We start from the raw sequence: 26,695 nt of genomic DNA on the forward strand, positions 1-26,695 counted from the left end.
ATTCCCCTCCATACTAGATTGTAAGCCTTTCGGGACGGGGTCCTCTCCTCCTGTATCACTGTCTGTATTAGTCTGTCATTTGCAACCCCTATTTAACGTGCAGCACTGCATAATATGTTGGCGCTATATAAATCCTGTTTAATAATAATACTAATAATAATAATAATAATGTACCTGGTCTGGTGGACTATTTACCTGTGTATGACCTTTGTTTCTGTATGTCTCTGCTGGAGTCCTTTGTACTGCATAGTCTGTGGGTTCCTGGTCCTCTGTCAGTCCTTCCCCATACACCATTCCTTGTGCACAGAAGTCCTGGGGGCAACCGTGTGCTGGGGCAGTACGTCTAGCCTCCTGAGGCTGAGCGGGGGCTTGCTATTGACCAGTTGGGCGGGTGCAGAGCTAGATTGGGAGACCGGTGTCTGGTGAGCACTTGTGCTGGATCAAAGCCTTACATATGCTATGTTGCAAGTGTGGCACAGGTCAAGAAGTCTTTAAATGTAGACACAAATCTAAAGATTGCTCATTGGCCCATACATCTACTATTCTCAACTAATACAGAGTAATTCTGTTACTAAGTAATGTTATTTTATACAAATAAGCTAAAATGACCATAAAGTTACTTTCATGCTTTTGAAGATATGAAGCTAAGAAAAGCAACACATATAATATTGTTACCTGTAGCCTTGATATGCTGCTTGAGTACTGTGGACTGGGACAGTGGCACTACGACTTCCTCTAAATGTTCTTTTTGGTATGGTACCTTAAAATGTTGTGAAAATTATAAGTGATAAGGTGATTTTTACGAAATAATTTCCCTGTAAAAGTCATAATCATAATCCTAATATTTTTGCCAAAATTGTTGGGGGAAAGTGGGTATAATTGGAGTCAGAGGGAACCATGGAAGTGTGTTCCATGTGATTTAAAAAGGAGCATGTCTGAAGGGTCTTTAGGAGTCCAACTGTTATTCTTCTGTTTTCATGAATTAGTTCCAGGGATCTTTCTTCATTTCTTGTAGTCATGGCTGTAGATGAATGTCTGGAGCACTTTCCATCCATCCATCACACTAGTATGGCCATTCCCACTTTTCAGTCCATTCAAACAAGACTCTACAAGAAAGAACTTTATCCTCATACTGAGCACACGTTTGGAAATTTATTTGAGCTCCCGGAACACCTTCTGCCCACAAAAAGAATATTGTTCTTTGATCCAATTTATAATTTTTGCAGTCATCTCCATCACAGAATGACAACTCAATACTAAACTGCAGGATCAACCGGATTGCCAGACTAGTCACATGACACTCTCAGACGACCAATTACTACTCCTCCCACCCTCACCATTTCGGACAAAAATATAAAAGTGCGGAAACTGTTTGAAAACCCTTCATAATTTTATTGTAACTCACAGGTAAAGTATATTTTGGAAACATGGTTTTAAAGCTGCACATTGGCTTTAAATGAATTGCAAAGCTTTTAAACATGGCATTCAAACAACCCCGTAACATGATCATCAATATTGTTAAAAATTGTACCTAGGGGAAAATGTAGCAAAAGAAACTCAAGCAGTTTTCCGCTACAAGACCTTGTTTAGAGCCTTTGCAATAAACTTGAAAGGCTGAACTGCATTTTCACAAATTTTAAGAAAATCAAATTCCATGTTTTGCTTATCACTGTTTTTTTAAGGTATTAAGGTTTGGTAAAATAAAATACCTTTTTATGAGTCAGTGAATGTTTTCCAGATTGCACACATCTTGACTAATCCAGTATAATTAATAACCAGAGCAAGATTAAAAATGTGTCCAAAGTACTGTGTAAGAAAAAGATTGATGACACACATCACTCTTACAAGACAAATGAAAGTTAAAACAAAAAAAACATGCGCATGAAGTATGAATGTATTTAAGATAAAGAGTAGTATATATCACTAGTGAAAAGTAGGAGTTTAAAGAAAGAAAAGAAGAAAATAATATAGAGAATGAAATGTATGTAGTAAAGCCAAATTTAATATCGATACAATAAATTAGTTGTACATGAAATATCATGGTAATGTTTCTTGTAAAGTCTATTTGTTCAGTATGTTCTCCGGTGTTTATAGAATACTTGTCCACTTGTGAAATAAAGATGTGGGACCATTGCAAAATAAATTTGACCTTTTTACTGCTACTGCTTCCATGCACCCCGACCTTGTTTTAAAGTGAAGCTAAAAGACTTTACTAATATACTGGAAAGGATTCTTCCTTGGAAACTACCTATAGAGCCTTAGGTGCTACCAAAGAGCTTCTGCAACTTTTTAGGATGTGGCTATAAAGGTCTTTTTCATAGAGTATTCCTGAAGAAAGGCCTACAAAGCTCTATGAAGCAGCAACATACTTAGGACCGACCAACTCTAAGCTGCAAGACTTTCTATTGGAAATACATGTAAAGCTCTATGGTTCCATACCCTCTGTAGAAAATACCAGTGGAGGCTTATGGATCAGAAGCTTTATTATAAAGGCTTGCTGGGATTTTTAGGATTGACTACCTTCATAAGGCATAGGTACCTAAACTCCAGAAGAACTACCTCTAAGGCTATATAGACCAAGGACATCCTTAGGAACTACCTATAAAGCTACAGGGCTCTAAAATGTAGCAATAAAGATCTGTTACTAGTTTTACAAGATATTTATTAGATACTATTTATAAAGATCTTTGGAACAGCAACCATTTAGAGCTTCTTCTAGTGTTTTATGTTGCAGGATCTATATTTGGAGCTACTTATTAAACTCTATAGAGCAGAACATGCCTTGAACTACATGTAGAGCTCTATCGAGCAGCAACTTAATTTGGATTCACTTATGGAGCTGTATGACCTAACAATTGCTTATAAATTATCTTTGATCATTGATATAAATCATATTTAGGACCCATGTACAAAACCATATAGCTCTTACTTACATGACTCTTTTGGACTCCCTTAGCTTGACCAAGAGCAGCTGGTGCAGTAGGAGCCTATACACTTTGTCATCTATCTTTTAAATTCCTGACGCATTTTGCATCACTTCCTCAAGCCAAGTCATTGTGCAGCAGTTCTCCAGTTGTCACATGCAGTAGAATTTCTGTATTTCTCTCCAGTTCAGTTGGACTTCACAGATTCTCCACTACAAGAATATAATTAGAAGTTCCAATCTTCCTTTCTGTCCACATCCTAATTGACTACTTTTGTTGACTTGGATAAAACATGGCCCTGGATAAAACATACAACAAAGGCTAACAGGAGCTAGCCCCTAATAACAATGGGATTTTGAAGTGGACTGTAGGATAAAATACATATATTTTATTAAAAATTTACATTAAAAAATCCATAAACTGTTATTGTAATTCGGACAACGCAATTGCACTTCAATGTGTTTGCCAAAATAGCAGCAATTATAGGGGTGATACAAGTACCCAACGCGTTTCCCCAGGTGCATCCTGCTTCTTTGGGGAAAAGAAAGGAAGTATCGATCACTTTAAATTACTATATACAGTGGGATAAAAGAAAATTCCAAGCAGGCAGGTGAACTGCAGCTATGCAATCGGGGACCCCTAAAAGAAAGGGTTATAAAACTCCAAACCCTGCGAACTGAAACAAATGATGCGACTCTCAACAGCAATTTTATCACATCGGTATACTTTTAGGCCACATCAATAAACCTGCAAGATGTTACAAACATAAGCTACCATTGTAAGGAGATTGTCAAGCACCGTGCCCTGACCTTATCACTAAATGATAATAGTATGAGATTTTTTTTTTTTTGAAAAGACAAGGTAGAAAAAACAAATGGCAAATATCATATAAACTATTTTTATTTTTTTCATGAACACAGTTAATATAGGAGTTGTAATAAATAGTTTTATTAAAAGTGAAGACTGCTCAGAATTAAAATAAACTTCTCCCTACCTACCTAAGCTTAATTAAAGTTACACCTCTAAACCTCTAGATATGGCTATAAGGCCATCGGCACAGTTCCATTTTTTTGGACTTGCTATTAATGCCAGTACAAAATTTGTTGCCTTGTAAATTTGTTTTTGACCTTGAGAGACAAAAGTGTGACAGCTATCCTTTGTTTTTTTTCTGTTCTTGTAGGTGATAATGGCGTCACACAAGACACTTGACAGATGAACCCATCCATTCCCACGCAATGTCCTTCCCAGGCGAAGTTTATTGAAGCCCATTGCATCACTGAGCAGAACATTAGGGCTTGCACATCACAACATACCGCTGCTTCTTACCAGAACTGGCGAGCCTTCATTCTTGCTCTTAGGAAGGTACACAAAATTGGTTGCGTATCTCTATACTACAGTGCTTCAGAGAAGTGTAGTTTCTTATGATGATAATTTCTTTCAAATCGATGCCTCATCTTATTTTGTTTTGCATAACTCAGGAGTCAGGCTGCAATATTTGTAAAAGGATAAGTTCACCATAAGGAAAAGCGTAACATGGAGGGTTGGTCTACTTACTGGTTTGTGAGACTTTTCCAGGATGTTCAGGTTTTTTGGATAAAACCCCTGCCGGTTCTAACTTTGTCCCTTTTAATGCCAAACAAAGCAAAGATCCAACAGAAAAAAAAATCTTTATAATTGCAGTTGACTTGGAACTGATTTATGACTTAACCCACTAATGCAGTGTTTTTCTACCTTTTTACATGGGAGAAACCCTGAAAATAACATTTAGGTCTTCAGGGAACCCCTTCTATAAATATTACATCCCCAGCTCACAGTACATTGGCTTAGTGATCACTGGGAAGAATGCCTCTTACATTGGTGGCCATTGGGACAGCTACCATGTTTATAGATAGCCAAAAAGATCATTGGTGTCAATGGAAACTGACTTGAGAGTCTCAAACTGCTCATTGCTCATGGAACCCCTTGCAACCCATGGAGGAACCCTAGGGTTCCATAGAACTCAATTGAGAAACACTGCACTAATGTCTATCAGTGGAATATTGATGCATTTTTTGTTAAACATGAAAACGTTATCTTGTGAACAACATTTTATAAATAAGTCTGATATCACACATTTATAGACTTTATGTTTTGGAACTTATTTACTGAGAGACCCCCAGCATTCAGAAACATGTACATTTGAGAGCATGGTATGGTTTTCCATTTGAGGATCCAGAAGAACAAAGCTTTTCTAAAATGAATAGAGCTTTTAACGACCATTCCAATCAAAAGTGCACATGATGTGCAAACGTTTTGGAATAAGATGTCCAACAAGTACATATGGGTGTGCTGGACATTTTATTCTAAAACCATGGATATCAATTTGTTTCCATTTTGGAGCTATACCAGCCTCCACTTGTTTGGGATTTTGGAGTGTGTCTGTGAACCTATTTAACCAAAAGTATTTTTGTAAAGTCAAGTAAAAACTTTGGATGAGAGGATCTGGTTCACTATTACCATTTTAATTTATCCCAATTATTTTCAAATAGGGCCTAACATATCTGCTGACTGTTGAGGTTGCTTGTTTTAAAGGTGTGCTAAAATGAACAGCTGCCAAAACATCTGAATAGTACAACCACTGAGCAAGGCAATTTGTTTTTACTTTTAATTAACACTTCGGTGTGATCTAATGAGTCTCACATACCAAAAATATCTTAAAATGTATAACCAGGCAGGGAATGTGTAGATTAACTAAAATGAACAAAATGCTCTTCTCTTAACTGTACAAAGTTTGCTAACAATAAAACTTTGATCACCAATACAATATATTAGGGTTTCATCCCAATTTTAGAAAGGAGGGCAAAGCCACAAATAATTGCCTTATGACCTTTGGCCAACTGCGCATTCAGAGTTTCTAGTTTATGGTGCAGCCTTTGGTATTACAATTTATTCAGTCTGGATACAGCTTATACATTACAAAAGTTAGTAAATCGCACAACCAATGTCAGCATAATTGTTATTAGGTTAATTTCTTACACAATAGTTAAAAGTTTCTTCTTTATTAAAAACAACAACTAAAGACCACAAAAGCTCACCTACCCTTCAGGAATGCAAAATCAACGAGATCCCTAGCTGGCATTATTAGCTGCACCCACTCTTCTTCTACTTTCTGCATCTTCACTAATATTGTCTGCTCTAATCAAATTCCTGAGCATGCAGGATTGTACACAAGTTGTGCCCCTGCAGCTCAGTGTACATTTCAAATTTTTTTGCACGCAGGCAGGCAAAGGCAGGTAAAGAAATTGTGATTGCAATAACAAAAAAAATCCTTTACTGTTGGCCAATTGTTGATCTTAAATTGTTAAGTGCAAAGTTTGCCTTTAACTTAAAATCCTATTTCCTGCAACACCCATTCCCTGTTCTTATACCAACACATTTCCCCACATTTCCAACACAAAATGTGCTCCATCTTGGTCATCTTAGGTTGTTTAAAGGAAATCTTCAGGCTTTAAGCATGCACAGGATCATGCACAAATTTGTTACAAGGACTGTACAGCACCCGGAAGATTGCACAGAGAAGATTTCTAGAACTGGGAGCAAGGCAAGATTTACAAGTCAACTTGCACAGGGGGGCTGGATTTCAATAAACAAGTTTCTGTTTATTGGTTTATCTGAACTATCTTTTTCCTGGCTAATACTACTTCCCTATCTAATTTCCCAATCTATAGCAAAGTGCAAACCACAAATATCAGACACAAAGAGCACAAAAACAGTTTTTTTAAGCTTATGGTGGTGCAGAGTTTCTGGCCTTACAAGCCTTTGTTTTTGACTTTCTAGACTAATGTGTGACAGTTTTATTTTGCTTTTATCGGTTCAAAGGATAGATTTGAAATTGCTACAGTCAAAAAAACTGGTATCTTATTCCATTGTTGGTAATCCAGCAATTGTCATTGTCACATTTTGGTGCCAATAAATTTTCGGTATATCTGTAAGCACCCTTGGTCCTCATTTCAGGTTTCATTGGCACTATAGCAAATGTGTTACCTGAGCTGTATGTGCTGATTTTTTTTAATGAAGTTTTCTTTTCTAATGTAATACTTTCATCCTGGGCTGCAATTTTTTGCAATTCACCAGAATCCCTTGTATTGTGCAAACATGCTATAAGTACAATTTGTTGCATACCAAGTAGAGTACTTCTTTGAAGCCATGAGACATCAGGATACTTGTCTTGTCCTTGTATTAGGCAATCAGTCCAACACTAAGGGTTCCCTGGCATTTAAAAAGAACCCTATTATGCTGAAAGTGTAAAGTTTATTTGCCCATGAAGAGCAAAGGAAAACTAATTATGCATTCTCCCCAGCAGTAAATGCTCACCTTTCCCATTGCTCCCCTGCTTGGCTGTAGAAAGCAAAGTGAATTAGCCAGATCTTTTTAAATAAGTAAGCCTATGGCCCACTTTCTCTTTCTGATATGACCGTGCTAGGTGTCTCAAGAAGGCCCAGAACTGTCACATAGGGTCCAGAAAGTTCCAGAGGTTAGTTGGAAGCTTCCACAAGCATACTTTCCCTAACTCTGGTGGCCAAAAAGAAATGGAATGAAATGTAAAAAAACAATGAAAAGGTCACTTTAACTATCAGCCTAAAAAATCTCTACTTGTGTTATCAGTATTGAAAATGTACCAATATAGATAGCACCAGCAATGCAAAAAGAAGCGATGGTAACTCAGAGTACCTAGTCCTATATTAGAAATGAGCTTACATGCTTAGATCAGCTGGTGTATAATGCATTTATTTTTGTATTACTGATAATATTATCCACTATTCTTTTTCTGTTGCATATGTCATATAATTCTAATGACCTTTATGTGTTTGTTTGCAGGATTTGGGAACATCTCACCCCGAACAAAGGGTGGGAAGATTTTCTGCATTATCTATGCCCTACTGGGAATCCCTCTATTTGGGTTCTTATTGGCGGGAGTTGGAGATCAATTAGGAACCATATTTGGCAAGGGAATAGCCCGAGTAGAAGACATATTTGTTGTAAGTATATATATTATTTAAATGGTAATCCATATAATGAACTCTCCTATGTTATTACATTTTATTAGGGTTAAGGGAAACTGAAAAATTGAGGTGTCTTCCATCCGGTCCCGCATTGCCCCAACATCCATCTCTGACCTGGCTTGCCGGGCGCCACCATCTTCGTCTCTTTATCCGGGATCTTCTTCCTAAGTCACCCGACCCAGACACGAGATCGGGTGATGTAGGTTGGAAAAAAACTTGCTGATCTCATTGCGCATATGTGGAGCACCCAAGAGCCTCCCGGGATGTGTGACATAGATATCTCTGGAGGCTTTGTGCTCCCATTTATCCTCGATTGCCTAGGCGGTGCTGCACCCTTTTTTTATTAAAAAAACACACAAACAGAATTTTTACTTCACATAAAAAGTAAAGTGAAATTTCTGAGTTTAGGTACGCTTTAAGTGGCATGCAGAAAAGGCCAACTGTGCATCAAAACTGCTTATGCCCTCCTCATCGGACTCTGAGCCAGAGGGTGGGGGGGGGGTCACTTATCATTTTCTCTGAAAGATTTAAGCTGATATTATGTGTTATAAGTTTTTTTTTATATAAATAAGCTTTTCTTATAAAACAAAACTGCTATTTTTTTTTATTATATGCTACAAAGGCTACTTGAATGAATAGCAGCTCTTCTACAGATATTTGGTGCCAAGGCAGCTATAATCCTGTCTTTTATATAGAAGGTGCAAATAAAAGCTGTGTGACGACTAATTCATTCGAAAAAGATTAAAACAACTCTTTCTTCTGCCAATGTTTGCAGAATCCTTTGCCAAATCAGAACTGTTCAGCTTATAAACAACACTGAAAATGGAGCAAACAAACACTTTGCCCAAATGCGGCCCTTGAATCCTGTGTTTTCCCCTCCACCTTTCACACTGTATAGAGAACATGGAGCCAGGACGCCAATCACAGGCCACATACCAAAAACATTTCTGCCATTACTGTCATTTCCTCTGCATGCAACAGCAGAGGGAATAATGGCTACAGATGGAGCTTCTGACTCTGAATGAGCTCTTAGGTCTATGTGGATTTTGAGGTTTGAAGCAACTAATGAAGCATGGTATAAAGGTATCTTGTATTTGAAAAATGCAATAGTTGACTTTAAATACAAAAATTGCCATTGCTAACTTCTAGAGATAAGAAAACTCATTTTGGCTAAATATTTTGCTTGATTTGCACTTATGCCGCTTTTCTTTCTTCTACTTAATAATGCCTATGAATATGAACATTGGGCTGCTTACTTTTAGGTGCATGTTTCTTTTTTGTAAATAAGTTTGTGACTCATTCATAGTTCACCAACAGATTTTCTCCTTTTCTCCTTCAGATTTACGCCTTTCTATGCTGCATCAGCCTGTTTAAAGTTGATTTTTTTCATTGTCATTGTATGAGAACAAAAATATGATATGGCTAAAACAAACTGCTGCCTTCCTAATTGTGTAAAATCTCCACCTCTGACCAACATTTTAACTTTTAAAAGAAGATCTCTGTTATTTCATGCAGAGTAGACTATCAAGTTCACTTTAATGGCAGCCAAGACAATAGGACATACCCATTCTCATACTGCTTCCTTGCTGGGGGCAAGAACAACCTCCTGGTATGGGGCATGTGATTCCCCCCTTTCATCCACCATATAGCGTTAATTCTTGGTGATTAAACATTGGGAAATCCTATGCTGTCACATGGGGACATAGAATGAGGCTTCTGCTTCCCTGTACCATAGGTAGAGCAGCTGTAGCTGTTGGGTATGCCATTAAAGTTTGCTTTAAACGTTCATTATGATCCACTTGATAAATTGTCCTGTTGTGTGAACAAACGCTTGTCAGGTCAAAATGTATCTTTAACAACAACACTATTTTTTTGGCTGATACATTATAAAATATGTGATGTGAAGGTGAAGTTTTATTCTATTCAATGGATGTGCCAAATTATTAGTTTATGCGCCCATGAAAAATTGTCCTGATGCTGTAAAATGTTTCTCTTCCCAGACATCTCTTTCCAAAGTTCCCAGTCCACTTTAGGATAAATGTAATTTTTTCCCCTTTATTTATACAAGAAGATCTATGCATGTGCTGGAAGTGTTGAATTCTCTATACACATCTACTTAACCATCCAAAGTTTTCTGAAACATCATAGCACCTTACCTGAAAATCCATCAGTCCCGAAACAAGCAGCAAGCTGGCACTTTGGAAAGCTATACAAATATTAAAATGTCTTGAAGGGTGGGTGTCAAGGATGAGTAACTAATCAGAAGGAATTTGCTTGCAAATTTCTCAAGGTAATGCTCATATACAATGCTGAACATCAATGATTGAAATAACTGAAAACCAACTAATCAAAATAATGGGTCAGGGTATCTGAGACTGAGGAGGAAGGACTGGACAATGCTGGACTATCTGTAAATAGAAATAAACTATATATTTACCAAAACACTATTTATCTAATCTTTTATTCATGTGATATTCTCTTACAGAAATGGAATGTAAGTCAGACAAAAATTCGTATCATCTCAACTGTCATCTTTATTTTATTTGGATGTATACTGTTCGTCGCCATTCCAGCTGTCATTTTTCAACATATCGAGAACTGGCATACCCTCGATGCTTTCTATTTTGTGGTCATCACGTTAACAACAATTGGATTTGGAGACTATGTTGCAGGTAAGTTCCCATGATATTTGTAAAGAAATGCATTAAACTTCCTTCTTCTGTACCAACATAGCTGAGTAACAGCCAAACCCCTCATTATAAGTGTCCTCATGCAAGGGGAAGGGATTTATCTGACCAATTCAATCTCAATCAACGACATTGGGAACAAAGCATTGGTTGGTCCTCATCTGGAGTATGCCGTCCAGTTTTGGGCACCAGTTCACAAAAAGGACATTTTGGAATTGGAGAGAGTGCAGAAAAGGGCAACTAAACTAAAAAAAGGAATGGTGGAGCTCAGCTATGAGGAGAGATTAGCTGAACTGAATCTATTATCCCTTGTGAAAAGACGTATAAGGGAGGATATGATCACCCTGTATAGATATATAAATGGTCCATATAGAGAACTCTCTTCCTAATTATTCACTTGGAGATCATTACAAAGAACAAGAGGGCACTCTTTGTGTCTGGAGGAAAAGAAGTTTAAGCTCCGGATAAGGAAGGGATTCTTCACTGTAAGGTCTGTGAAAATGGGGAATCGGCTCCCTCAGGAAGAATTTTCAGCAACTACTATAGATTGCTTTAAGAAAAAGCTGGATGATTTCTAGAAGCACAGAATATAACTGGGGATTAAGGATTTAAAGTAAAGATAACAGAGACTGCTGATCCAGGGAACATCCGATTGCCTCATGGAATCAGGAAGGAATTTTTTCCCCTGTTGGAGCAAATTGTACCAAAGTTTTTTTTTCCTTCCTCTGGATCAACTATGTCTTATAGGGGTTTATATCTGAGATATGTTTATTTCCCTAGTGATTGAACTTGATGGACTTATGTCTTTTTTCAACCTAACTGACTATGTAACTATGTAACTCATTTAGTGAATTACAGAGTGCAGTAGAACTTATTCTATTTCTTATTAGATTGTATAGTCATTAAAGCATTCTGTACAGCAACAGTAATATGAAAGAAGGGGTCGGTATGGGGTGTATTTATAAACTTTTTGCCGGTCAGTTTGTTTATTTGTGTCATTTTGATTGTGGTTAAATACCAATTAGGTTCTATTTTAAAGCTCATGCCACCCTGTTATCAAAAAGCATAGCAGTCGGCAGAATCTTGGCCGAATAGTCAAGAAAAGAATTTATAAATAGACCCCTAGAAGATGCTAATGCCAAGGGGTAATTTTCCTAAGCAATATAAGCTGTTCACATATCAAGGTGGATTTTCCCTTTGTAAAGGATTTATCACTTAGCTTAGCAAATGACACAAAGCTCTGGTGACTTCAACTATCCAATCATGTGCAATCAAAAATCCTGTTTTTAAAGTTTTCCCTGCATGTGATTGGATATTCTTTTTAAAGTGAACTATTACACCATCCGCTAAGCTAAGTGAACTACCCCCTGCAAAATAAGAGGCCTTTATTCCTTTAGTAATTCAACCCCAAAATCGTTATGACTACAGATCTATTTCTGTGACTTTGTTTGGGCTTTGATCGTGAAAAGAACAGTTATGTGGGTATATAACGTGTATGATATGTGTCCATGGGTGTTCTATTTAAATGCTGCTATTATTGTTTAAACATATTTTAATTTGTATTAATATATAGTATTTACATAGCACCAACATATACGCAGCGCTGTACATTAAATAGGGTTTCAAATGATAGACAGATACAGACAGTGACATAGGAAGAGGAGAAGACCCTGTCCTGAAGAGCTTACAATCTAGGAGTATTGCATTGTGTGTAAATGGTAAACAGCAATGAACAAGAAACGTCAGAATTTGACCTGGCAGCTCAAATGCAGCTCACTGGGATGTGCTTTGTTCAAAAAAACAGTATAATGTATATCCATTAAAAACTGTTCGCTGGAGTCAATGGGATTTTGATGAGCTGCATTTGAGGAGCGTTCCAAACACAGAAAAACAAAGCTCCTGGAGATTTACCCTTAACATCACTGCAGTCCCAGCAACAATGTTTGACAATGTTCTTGAACTTCCTCTATCACAGAAGATAAATGCTTAAAAAAAGATAAAGCTATATAAAAGATAAAGCTATTACATTTAATGTTTATTTATCCAGATACAAACAATAAAATTTTAGCAAGCTAGAATATAAATATACTGAGGACGATGGAGCAATGTAGCAGAGAGATGTTATTTCTGAAAGGAGCAGCTTCCAGGAAGCAGAAACACAAATGTGAGCCTTCGTGGAACAATAATCAGTCATTGTTCTTGCCAAGGTTGACCTTTTTTAGTTTTACAACAACTCTGCTGTCTGATGAGAATTTCATGAGGTGAGATAAAGGTAAAGTGACTCACTTTAACAGAAACAACAACAAAATGTATAAAGACAAGCACCTGGAGATCCGATAGATATCTGCACCAGATAACAAGCCTTTGTTCTGCCAGAATATAGGATTGGCCTGGTTGGGCAAATGACCAATATTTGCTTGTAGTGTTGAAGTTTGCCAAACCCTCCATAAATAACTATTGGCATATCACTATGATGAGTTGCCTAGGGTTGATAGGAATGTGCTGAAAGCATGAGGATGGAAAAGCTTTGTTACCCCCGGGGTTGTAGGAAAATTGTTCAATCAAAATGACTCACAAGTGGGAGAATCCAAAGCTTCCACAGTTAAATGTAGGCAGCTCTAGGTGGCTTGGTACTAGCTTGAAAACGGTGTGCCATGAGCGGGGATTTCAATATAGATTTAGTAAAGATAGTCTGTTTGTCATATTATATTCCTGGAATATGGCTTCAAAATCTGCGAAACTTTTCTTTTATACCCGCCTAAGCTACTCTACTTTCAATTCAAGGCAATTCTTAATTGCGTGGGACGATTGTATTTATTATACAAAGGATATTTTTATATATTTACCTTTAATAGTAATGTCTTCTTTTCTAGGGGGCTCAGATATTGAATATCTCGACTTCTACAAACCAGTGGTGTGGTTTTGGATCTTAGTGGGTCTTGCCTATTTCGCTGCCGTTCTTAGTATGATCGGGGACTGGCTGAGGGTGCTGTCCAAAAAAACCAAGGAAGAGGTAAGATGACACTGAGTAAAGTAATGGTGTAAGAATGCATTTTATAGCAATCCTAGATGGTTATTGGATAGTCCTGGATAACAAAACATTGCTCCAGAGGTGGATATTAAACTATAGTAGTGTCTGGAGCAAACATTTTAAACCATGGTTCTGTGGAAGCTTAGGGTTCCTCAAGATTTTGTTTGGGGTTCCATAAAATGCTACTAATGACTCTTCAAGTTCATGGTGACCACAAATTCTGGAGCCATTGCTACTTTCTAGAGCCAGTTGCATAACAGCAACAATATTATTAGCTAACTGTAAGACGATAGTTTGACTAATGCATTGATGGGGGCCATTCTTCCCAGGCCATTTTTTCCCAATGATATCAGTGAATTGTCTTTATTGCAAGGGTTCCCCAAGACCTGAAATTTTCTTCTGGGGTAGAAAAGTTTGGGAAGGACTGGTCTGGAGTATATTCTAATATTCTAATAATCCCAAAAGCAATCTTTATCCATTTTTAAAATCTATGCAATGATGCATATGAACCTTTTATATTTAACAATTGCAGCCAGCAGGTAGACAATAATGTAGAGTCTCTCCACTTTGGCATATCTTTCTTTATGATAACCTACAGTAAATTAGTAAAAAGATGGACCTTTCCTCCTCAGTTTTAACTGGTGCATTAAAGGTGAACCATATTCACTCCTGTTTTATCAATGTGACATCCATAGGCTCCCTTTCCATTTTCTTCTTCTGGTCATCTACTGGGTTCGGGATCTTTTGCCATCTTGATTGGCGACACCTAAATGATGTAACTACTGCTCATATACATTCATCCCTTCTTCTGGCAGATGCCAGGACTGTACATTTTAATTTTATACGTTTTTAGATGATACATATCTGGTTAAAGCATCTTTAATATTTACTGATCTGCTTATTTATTGCTCTATATTGTGCCATTGTTCCCAGGTCATATATAAAATGTGCATTGCGTCTATAAAAGGTCATCATGTGTACAAACTGTCAGCATTAATTTGCTTTAATTTAGTGCTCCCAAAGTCATGTGTCAGGATGATTTGTTGCGGTCTGTTTACATTTACACACTCTAAGCTTTCCACTTCTTTATGGTACTTAGTCCTCTTGATGAATCCACCAGCATGCAACTTAACAAAGGGCCCCTGCCTAACACCAAGGGTTTATGCTACTGGGAATTGCATTGTATGGGATCTCTCAAACATGATAACGACCAATATTGAAACCCAACCCAAACCCAATATCTCCTTGCACTGCAAAGTCTTGCTGAAACTTCTGCAGCTCCATTTATGATGTCAACTGACCTTGGGAGCATCACTGAGCTTCTCAAGAGTTTAACATTGATCTATAGGCAGCTCAGTTAAGTTGTCTTTATATTCCTGATGTATATTTAGTTGTACGTTTTACCTGTGAATTCCAAGGCTTTTACCATTGGAAATAACTTGAAATCATAGAGCAGCAGAGGAGTGTCTTTGATCACTGTGTGTAGAATTATCTGTAAAATACAACAAAGTCACCATCATCACACACCGTCATTTATCTAGAGCATTGTTGAGTGGATGGAGCATGTTTTCTGACCAGACACCTCCTTTTGCAAAAACTGTAGCCAGTAAATGGCAATGAACTGACCTTTTCAATGGCACTATTTGCATTGCATGTGTTTGGGTGTAAACATGACTGTACTGTATGTACTCATGCTATATATTAGGCTTTATCATCCTTTTTTACCATAGTGCAACCCTAGAAATAACTTTCATGTCTACAGGGACCCCCAGCTATATTTACTATATCCACAGATCTCAGTACATTAGTGTGGTGGTCAGTGGAAAGAATGTCACACTTATAGATTGCTAAATAGGTCATTGGTGTCAGTGGTAATGGACCTGAGAGGCATTAAATGCTCATAGCTCAAGGAACCCGCAGCAACCTCCGGGGGAACCCTGGTTGAGAAACATTGCAATATATTGTGGATTTTTATAGCTTGTTTAAAATGAGGACAGCCATTAAAATTTCTATTTCTATTTTGCCTAAAGGTAGAACAAAAAAAAAACTACGATTACGACTTAATTTCCATTCCAGTTCCATCTAATACTCTGATGTTATTAGGCTGTGCTAGTAAAATTCAATTCTTTAAACACATTTTATGATATTCTGTTTTCTATTTCTAACTAAACACATTGTTGCCAGTTGGAAATGAAATACATTTTAGAAGAGATTTGCCTTGGGCAGAGCTGTGATTCAAAGTGTGATAAAAGATGGCACTGCCATGGTAGCTGGCAGAATATTCTGTATCTGTGGCATTAAGTATGATCTGAAATGTTAAAGAGGAACCCAATATTTGTAGTACTGAAAATTCTGATAACCAAATTTAGATCATTATGTCACTCAAAAAATTAATTGTCTGATATACCGGTATTTGAAAATGCAACATTTACTGCAAAATGTTTCATAGTTCCTCGTCATTGTCTAGTGCCAACCTTCTTCCAGGTTGACTGACTCCCAATATCAATGTGCCAATCCTGTTTGAACCCAGGGCATGGTGGGCACACTCATTGCGGATATGCCGTCATGTGGGTTCAAAGAAGAATTCCGCCAAGTACATTACTGATTTAAATACATGAGTGCTGCTCTCTGTAGTATTTGGGACCATCCATTGCTAAAAAAAAAAGTGAAGACGAGAAAGGAGAAACCACTTTATATGGTGGAGGGGGCAAAACACTGGGGAAGCCTAAACTAGAATGGAGCTTTAAGACTCCATTCAGATCCATGTGTTACAGTGTTGCACCATAAAAGATTTGTACCAGATATTAGAGCAATGATTCTTAACCAAAGGTTCCTCCAGAGGTTGCCAGGGGTTCCTTGAGTAATGAGCAATTTGTGCCTCTCGGGTCGGATTAACTGACACCAATGATCTTTTTGGCTATCTGTAAGGGTGACATTCTTCTCAACGGCCAGCAATGTAAGAAGCATTTTATCCCACTGACCACCACACTAATATACTGTGATCTGTAGTAATTATAGCAAGGGTTCCCTAAGACCCGGAAGTTATTTCAAGAGCTTCCCAATGTTAAAAAGGTCAAGAAAGGCTGCAATAATCCTTAGAGAGTTGGAGAAAGAACTAGCATACCAGCTGTGCTCAATGCATGGAATAGCTGAAAGATAAGCTTATTAATGTCCTTATTCTACTTTTCCCTTCCACTTACTTGCTGACGGTGAAGAAGAGACCCGTAATGTAAAGTAAATTTGGAGCTAAAGTCTATCAGGTCCAATTTCCTGCCTGGCAGGAAAAACTAGATAGACAGACATACCCATCCTATGGCAGGTAAAACAGATCTCATACATGTAGTACATTAGTGTATTTAGCTGTTTGCTTGCTAACTTGTGTTTATTTATCTCTTCGCTTGCTAAGCCTGACCCAGGAGTGTTGCTGCTTTGACAGCCAAGGTTCTGACCTGTGTATAACAGCAGCTATTTCAGCATTGATTGGGGGGAAATAGGTGTTTCTGCTCAGTGCTCATTAAAATGTAAACAAAGATTGACCATTTGTCCTTAGTTCTCAAGAGCAGCTAATTACAATGTATCTGTATGTTGTTGATATGAAAAGTTTAAAAAACAAGTGTATATATATATATATATATATATATATATATGTGTTTGTGTATTTTTTCCAATTTTTAAGTAATAATATTTTCCTCCTGTATTCCCTGGACATTTGTGGTTATTTTATTTAATTTAAAGTGTCAGTATAAACAAATTTAAAAGTTTTCCTTTCAAAAAAAGCAAGTCTTAATTAATTTATACATACCTGTGATGTTTTATTCCACAAGCACAGTTTTGGTGTCATAAATAATAAGACAAGTCACATCTATAACTGAAAGTGTAAAATGTCTCCTAAGCTTTTCTTTTTAAATCCATACTTTTTTTTTCCTTCTTTTTTGCCAAAATAAACATTATCTGTAGTCATTACTTAAAGCAGAACCAAACCTGTGTTACTCACCTGTCCCCACTATTTTATTCGTTCTTTTCTTCCTGTGTTATAGCTGTCCCTTGAAGGGGCTCACAATCTAATGTCCCTACCAAGGTCATATGCCATTAACATAGTCTAAGGGCAATTTTTTAGATAAAGCTGATTAACCTAACTGTATTTTTTTTTTTGGAATGTGGGAGGAAACCGGAAAACCCAGAGGAAACCTATGCAGACACAGGAGAACATAAAAACTTGCAGATAGTGTCCTGGCCAGGATTCAAATCTGTGATCTAGTGCTGCAAACCTCTGAACCAACCGTTCTGCCTTGTAGAGGATCTTTGTCCATCTTGATTGGCCATTCCCGGCATGTCGGGATTTGCGGATATCCTGGCCATAAAAGCTGACTCTGCGCATGCACAGCTCAACTTTTTGACCAATACCCAGAGCAATCAGGCAGGTAGGAAGGATTTCTATTAGGACATCACCTGTCTGCAATAATGGCCTGCCCGATCATGAATTTTAAAAATGGAACATTATTTCTGCTTTAAACCTAACTTTAGGCAAACACATAAATTTGCAGATAAAACATAATATATTGGAGCTGTTTTTTCCTGTTAACAAGTTTATATTTCTGTCCATTCAGTTCTGAGATATACAAATCTCTCTCACATAGCTCAGCCATTTTTTGCAGATAGGTTAAACAAGTTTTGTTCCTCCGTCAGCATTTTGCACAATGGATTGGATCCCTGTGCTACCTCTTCCTCTCCCAACCTGACTTCTGCTGTACAGAGACTGCAAGAAGCTGATACAAAGTAAAATGCTAAAACCTAAACAGTTGCAAAAATATATGAATGCAATGAATACAGAGCTTATTTACATTTTGTCTTACATCTGCCAAAATTCAGCTTTGACTTGGGCCATTCGGGTAAGCAAAACCGAATTTATTTCAGACAATCAAGAATCAGGAACCAATGTGACATAGCAGTGTTGTAATATGAATATTTCCTAATATTAAAGCTCATTATAATCATTGTGTTTATCCCTTGTAAGATGATAATGATGGGCCAGGCTTCTAATCTGCAGATTTGCATTACTCTGATTGAGCCTTTTACTGCTATCAGCTGACTCCACCTGTTGTGGTTTGTGGAGTCCCAAGGCAATCTGGTAGCTCATTAACTCTGCCTGACGATTGGAAAGCCAATTAAGTGGGTTTGCGAAAAAAGGAATGGGTATATCCAAGGTCTAAGAAGTGACCATTGGAGCCCAGAGACCAAGATCCCAATATACCAGGATTATCATTGATAGTTTCCTATTAAATATGACACAGAGCAATGGAAGGCTAACAATATGAAAACATCTTTTGTCAATGGCTTATGTTTATGTTAATTTTTGTGGGTCACATAACAACTATTTGCTGTTTGCTTTCTAATATGTTCACAAATTTTAAGACATTAATTAAGCCTAAGCTACCTAAATGTAAGAATTCAGTTCCTCCCTTGCAGGCAATTCCTATCTGTCAAAAATGACAGCTGGAGTTGCTGTATAAATAGCTTCTTGGCAAAACAATGAGGCATCTTTCAGCACAGTTCCCACAAAAAGAATGTGGCTTTGCTGTGCACTTCCTTTTCCTCTTCTGCACCACCACAAATGCAAGGGCAACATGTGCAAACATGTTAACCTGCAGTGCAGTTTGCTCCTCCTGAGTGCATAGTAGCTATTTGCTATGTTCCTGAACATGTGATTTTCTACCTCAAGTCTAAAAGAGACTTCAGTGTTTAACCCTGTTCACACTCCATAGAGAGATACAAATGCATTGAACAAACATTATTACTTTTGTATCCGCTCTGTTTCATGTTTCTGCAGATTTTGTGTTACCGTAGTGAGGTTAGTAAAATAAGTAAACGAATTACAAGAATTACATGCTTTAACTATAATATGTGCGTAACTCAATATATATATATATATATATATATATATATATATATATATATATATAATCCTATGGAAAGGGATTTGTTGAACTAAATGGTTTGGTTTCCCGCACATGTTTAATACTGAACTGGTGATCACTATTGTTTACAGTTTTTACTTTTTATTGTTTGCAGTATTGTTTTCAATACCGCCTCATTGAAAAGTAGACATTAATGTGATCACCAGATTTTGTTCACCACTTTGATATTTACAAATGCCAATGGCTACAAATAGGCATTGATTTTTTTTTTTACTTTTAAATAAATGTTTAAAAAATAACATTCCATGGACAGTCACAGTTTGTGGTTTATGTTTATACTTGAGTCCATGTAGTTTACTTGTTTCTCCGGGTAAAATGAAATAACGGTTTACATTCTAAACTGTTTTAATTTTTTTTTTCATTGATTTCATTTCAATTATATATAGTACATTTAAAAAAAGGAAACTGTTACTATAATATCTAATATTTTAAAAGTAACTACATTTCATTACATTTTGAAATATATGAACTAGATCCGAAAATAGATGATTTCCTTTTGATGATCAGACTAATTCTATGGCTAACCCCTATGCAAACACAAATAGTCAAATGAATTGGGAACATAGGAAGAGTTCAATAAAGCAGGAAAATATTTCATGAATACTATGCAAGGTTCAATTTATCACAAACAAAATAAAAAAAGTGTTTGTGTATAGTGGGTATGTTTTCTCATCCTGGAGTGACAATCATAGATCCTGACGCATTTCGCCCTTTGGCTTCTTCATATAATTAGACATGCAACCTACATTGTGTGAAATATGTATCAATGTCACTTTGCTCATAATAGACTTTCATTAAGGCCTTTATGGGAACATGTTTAAAAAAGGTGGAGATGATTTTGAAATAAATAAATCATAAACATTTTTAATTTTAATTAAGACATAAAAAGTAATCTGGTCAAATAATACATTTTGGGGGTTGATTTGGCAGTTACTGAACACAGAATTTTTAAGTTGTTAAGGTCTCTCTGACATTTGTCTTGGGAGAAGTATTTAATGTCTCATATTTGTACATTTTCTTTTTCCGTCAAGTGTTGAACAATAAAGCCTTGCAATTAAAGCATTAAGCCATAGCAGAATTATTTGTACCGCTAACGAGCTGGCTTCTGAATTCCGCCCAGAGGCTTTGCGTTAGCTGTGTAAACAACAGCCACTGGGGAGGTGACTCTGAGTGCTAACAGCTTATAACAGGCGTTTGCTTGTTTCCTTGGAACGGGAGGAAATAAAGAAGCACAGATTACTTCCTCCTGTTTTCTCATAGATGTAAAAAAGTTGGCAAGTGCATTAGAAAAATAGATTGAGTGTAGTTTCTGGAGACAGCTGTCATTTACAGTCCAACTCCAATATTATTTTGTTTATTTTTTTATTTCATAGTTACATAGTTATTCAAGTTGTAAAAAGAAATAGGTCTATCAAGTTCAATTCAATAAAATTCTATAGTCATAGTAGACATAGATCTATAGAAAGGAAAAAAAACATTATTAAAATATGGTTTTATTTCGTTGAAGTTCAACTACTTCCAAGTTGAATGATATCCAGTAATATTCATCCTACTTCCTTTGAGCCCAAAGTTTCAAGGACACATCTCCTGACTAGTGCGTCTTCACACCAGCCTGGGCTCAGGGTACCATTTGAGAGAATGCCATCATATCATTGGAAGAAAATGTGTAGAACCCAGTGTGTGGCCAAAAAGGGACTAAAAAAAACTATATATATAAAACAAGCAAAACAGTGCTAGGGATTCAGGGGAAAGGAATCAAAATAGATTAGTTGGGGGAATCCTGTATTTGGGCTTTAATATGAGTTTTTTGACTATTTAGAATTCATTTTAGACAAAATAAAGCCCTAGGCAACTGTGGAGTGGGGGTCTCATGCACAACATTTTAGCTCCGTACATCACTGGCACAATATTCCAGCTCACTGCACTCTCTGGCACAGTTCTCAAGCTCCCTGGCCTAAAACAAGTCTTCTACCTAATTAGGCAAATGTCATTGTGGCCTCTAATGTCTAAGGCATTTTAATTGGGCAATGGAACAGCAGGTAATGGGAATTAGCTACCATCTTCACTCTGTCTTCTTCTCGGTTCTAGTTTTTGACCATCTTGTTTGACCAGACCAGAGTAGGGTAACTCCTAGATGACTGTGGGACATGCATTGCCCAAAAAAGCCTAGATATAAAATATTAAACACACAGTGAAAAAAATGCCCTGGTGCATAGGAGGAAGAAGTACAAAAGTAGCGTAAGCAAAAAGCAAAATAAAGAGATGATTTTTTTTCCAACCAAATTTGTCAAATCAATCAAATGAGAGTTAGTGAATGACATCACTTTGACAATTTTATCAATGGCAAAATTGGTAACTTAAGTGCCTAATCAATCACCAAAACTAATCAGTCCCTAGAAGGGGTACTCATGTATCTCTAAAAAAGACAGGGGTTGACTCCCTCCCACACTTTAACTGGAGGTGGGATTTAAAAGCCTTCAAAGACTTGAGATTGAGCTGAATGAATACCTGTCATTTCGATTTAATTGCTTGTGCTTTAGATATGTGTGTTAAATGAATCAGACAAAATTCAATGCAGGTGTACATTTCAATCAGACCCATAGGAAATGTTTGCCTTGCATGGATAGTTTTCAGACAAAACAGGATTTGTATGGTCTCTCAAAGAAAATCGAGGCACTGAAAAGGAGAATGAACGCTATAAAAATAGTGACTGTGGCCATCATATCCCAAACACAATCCTGGTACATCTATTTACTTGCCATCTATATACATAAATGTCAAATATATACCTATATAGCAAAATTATTAAACTATGCTGGACTATTTAAAGATGGACTAAAAGGTCTCCATAAAAAAATAGGTCTTGTGTATAGACTGCCATAAAGTCACCATAGTCATCAACAGATATAGACCTAAACTATAAAAATAGACTGGAATAGAAGACTTGGTATACTTGACTATTCAGCAGCCCAAGTCGCCTACCTCCCCACTGTTAGGAGACAATAATCTGGCTGGCGATCCCCTGCAATAAGCCATTGCAGTTTAGCATGTCCTGTTTTTTCACTTCGACAGCATCGCCTACAGCTGCAAGGGAGATCAGGCAAATAGCTGTCAGTCGTCTACAATTCAGTTTGCAGCATCCCTGGTTTCCCTTTAGCTGTGAATGGTCTCTTGGCATCCATTGTTCTGGGACTGTGTACAGCAGAAGGGATTTGGAGCTTTGCTGCAGCTAATGAGCAGATAAATTTCTGATCTCAATCATGCAGTGCCATTGGCTGCTGGGATTTTAAAGCCTTTTTGCTCCCAGTCACCAGTGCCTGTTTTAGCGTTTAGCTGAGCTGACTGGCTGCTGGTGTATTATTCCATTAGATTTACTGCGACTGTATTCTGCCAGGCCCAACCTTTTGGGCCTGCTTTGCCTTTTCCATTGGATACCTTGTCTGGTGGACTGATTACCTGTGTATGACCTTTGGCGTATTCTGGACTTGATTCCGCTGGAATTATCTACTGCATTACCTGTAGGTTCCTGGTCATCTGCCAGCCCTTCCCCAGACGCCATTCCTTGTGCACGGAAGTCATGGGGGCAACCATGTGTTGGGAGGGAGCAACTAGAAAGGGTTTACTATAGCCAAAGAGTGCAGCGTTAGATTGGGGGCTGGCATCTGATTCTGGACCAGGGCCTTTCATCCACCATTTACGCGTTGTATACTCCATTGTTCTCTATAGGTTTCACATATTTCCATCTTCCAACCTTTCTATCACTACAGGATTTAATAATAACAGCAGTGAAGGAAGGGAACATGCACATGGCAGGGAACACAGTTATCTGATACTTCTGGAAGTACTAAACACCAAGAAAACTAAGTGAGGCTGCAGTGTGGGAATAGAGGAAAGGTAGGGGGCACAGATTGCCAGAGAGGTAAGTATACTGCTTCTTCTATTGTAAAAACTGGCATTTTGTATGTTTACCAACTTGACAGGGTCTCTTTAGGTTGCAATGTTTATTTTCCAATTTAATAAACAATTTACCATCATCAGCTGAAAGAACATTTGGTTCCCTTGCTGGCAGGAAACAGATAAAAACATATGAAGAATTTTCTAAAGTCATTACGATAATACGGCCTATGTTTGTCTCTTTCTGCAAAAAAAAACGAGAATATCATCAGTACAAGCTCAGCATTATAAATCTCTATCTAAAGAAACGTTTGTAATTGAAAGCGTAATAAACTGGAAAATGAAATTTGTTTAAGTAGCCTTTCTTTGGAGCAGGTGGGATTTTATAGCTTTTTTATAAATGTATTTGCTTTCTTCAAGCGCATTTATTTCAAAATAGAAAAACAATGCGTAATTATGGAAAGTGATCATTGTTAAACAGTAGCCTGGGTGCATTTAATCCTTCCCCTGGTGTGTTTTTTGGAAATATGGTTTGATGACTCGTTCCCAACACAAGTGCTGGGATGCATTGTTCAGCTTGGCCAAAATACAAGAGTATAAAAAAAGTGTTTGTAATGATGTCAGTTCACACAATGCTGTATGCTGATCTAACAATGTTTCTTTCATCATGGTGCACAACCCATACAAAAGCCATTTTCTTTAGCTGTAGAGATTTGAGTGAACTAAGCGTAGTAGAGGGAGAGATTTCTCTTTGCACATAGGTTGTATACAATAGATATTGATGCCTTTACTGTTGTGAAGGTTCATAGATACACCGTATAGCCCCCAAAATGTTGACATCTAATATGGTGTAGGCCTACCGGATCAAAATCTATGGTTGCCCCGCCAAATGATTAAGCTCATGTGTTTCCAGCAAACGGGTACTGGTACAAGTATACAGATCCATAAAGACATGGTTTGGTACATTTAGTGCGGAGGAACCCACATGGCCTACAAAAAGCCTGGACCTCAACCCTAGCTGAAAACCATTGGGATGAAATGACATTTGTATGCCAGGTCTTCTCATATAACATAGGTACCCAACCTCATAAATGCTCTTAAACTTAATAATCCTAGTTCCCAAAGACACACTTCAACATTTTGAGACTTCTATGAACAGTGGAGACTGTTAAAGCCACAAAGGTTAAAGGGAGGGGACACCTCCACTTCCTTTTGAAAATGTTGAAAAAATTGCCCAACAAGATGATCAAGGGAACATTCAATTGACTGGTATTTGTTGATCCAGGGAACACCCGAGAGCTGGAAGAGAATTTTTTCCCTGTTGGGGTAAATTGAACCATAAGTGTAAGGGTTTTTTTGCCTTCCTCTGGATCAGCTATGTATATATGGACCTGCAATTTACTGGTTTTCAATCTGTTTATTTCTCTAGTGGTTGAACTTGATGGACTTATGTCTTTTTTTCATCCTTACTGACTGATGTAACTAAGCCCTCAATAAGCCCTGACGTTTTTGACAAGCATCACAGTATATGGCTAGGATGGAAGATGGCTGATTGAATACTTGGGGTTCACTACAACAAATGTGTATCGGCATCACTTTACATGCAAAATGTTCATGTCTTAGTACTTTCATTTTTTTTTAAATTCTTCGTTGTCAGCTGCAGATTTCCAGCCCACGTACAATTAATTTGCTGCACATAATAAGTATCTGAGCACTTTACATACTTGCTAATAAAGCAAGCTGTTCTTTTACTGTGAACAGAAAAATGGATGACAGACAGTAAAGTTTCCCCGGTGTTATGTTATAAGTGTACACTATGATCACCATTATTTGAAATCATTAACATTCATTATTAGCTCTGCTAGAAGCTGTTCAAGTTGGCTTCTAAAAATATATTTTGCATAAAGATGGTTGCTGAAATGTGCAGGATTTCTGTATGTAATTAAAGCCAAAAAATCCTAAGAATGTATTAGCTATAAAAAAGTGGTTAATGAGATATTGATGGATACCCAAAAGAAAACAAGTTATGGCAAAAAAGCCAAGCTTTTCCATTGAGTTATTGGGTAGTAATGAGTAGTAATCTTTTTAATGAGTAGTCTTTTTATTTTTTCGGATTGGGAGCCGAATCAGACATTTCCTCAAACATTCCCTGGTGGGAATCTTCCATGTGTTTCAATGGCAAGTGATTCTCATCAGGGAATGTCAAATTCCCTGTTTAGAAAAAGAGCCCCTAGGGCCAAGTATGTAAATAGGACTGTTTTGTAAACCCAAGGCCTTTTGCATTGGGCCACCACTTGAGCCCCCTAACCATGGCAAAGTGTCTCACAGTGGTTTGCGGGGTTGAATGCTCATCTCCAGGCCTGGAAGAGCTCTGGAGGGGTCTGGATTTGGCTCTGCGGAGTACTATGTAGGGTCTTTAGGGCACTGGAGTAGGTGAAAGAGATGTGTGCTTTAGCTTTAGCTTATTTTTTTGGGAGAAGATCTGTGCATCATGGGAGCCTGGTGCTGGAATGCTGACACTATTTAGAGTGTCCCAGAATCTGCAGGAAAGTCTCCACAGGATCCAGGAGATCTTTTACCTTATTATAGTCTTGGTGCCCCTTCAAGTGGCAATAAGCCATGACCTTAGGGTGTCATATCGGGCCTTGGACAGGGAACTGCATCAACCTGCAACATTTTGATCATAACCTTTTTCGTTATGTGGCAATACTCCCAATTTTGAGTCATGTGATTTTAGTATGTATGTTTACGTATCAAGGAAAGAGGGGTGTAGGACAAAACCAAAAAGACAAGACACGGTCAATGAAGTGTCATTAGCTATCCTTATGTGAAAACAGCTTGGTGGAAGTGCAGCTAGGACACTTTCTGGGCCGTAAAAAGCAAGGAATCTCCTCTAGCTCAATCTTTGCATTTCATTTGTTTTCTATGTTGCAAAGTTTGGCAACTTGGGCCAGCACAGACTGTAAATGGAGACTTCCCAAAGAAAAGAGGGCTGTGGTGTGCAAGGAGGGAAGAAGCTGTGCAAGGGAATGGATTCTTCCAGGGTAATGACATCTTTAAGGCTATGTGATTTAAGGCTACATTTGCAACAGCAATTCCTGACTGGATGGTGGCAGATGGTGCCCTGCCAAACAATTGGTTC

At 37.6% G+C, this 26,695-nt stretch overlaps 1 protein-coding gene across 1 annotated transcript in view; it reads left to right on the top strand.

Annotated features, from left to right (window-relative positions):
* KCNK2 (potassium two pore domain channel subfamily K member 2) overlaps nucleotides 1–26,695 on the top strand; it is an 81,999-nt gene that overhangs the window by 46,269 nt on the left and 9,035 nt on the right. The window contains exons 4-6 of the mRNA XM_072409862.1: nucleotides 7,782–7,942; nucleotides 10,452–10,638; nucleotides 13,527–13,666. Coding sequence (XP_072265963.1) covers nucleotides 7,782–7,942; nucleotides 10,452–10,638; nucleotides 13,527–13,666 — 488 coding nt within the window. The remainder of the gene's footprint in view (nucleotides 1–7,781; nucleotides 7,943–10,451; nucleotides 10,639–13,526; nucleotides 13,667–26,695) is intronic.

Source organism: Pyxicephalus adspersus, chromosome 4 (genome assembly GCF_032062135.1).
Source record: "Pyxicephalus adspersus chromosome 4, UCB_Pads_2.0, whole genome shotgun sequence".
Taxonomy (NCBI): domain Eukaryota; kingdom Metazoa; phylum Chordata; class Amphibia; order Anura; family Pyxicephalidae; genus Pyxicephalus; species Pyxicephalus adspersus.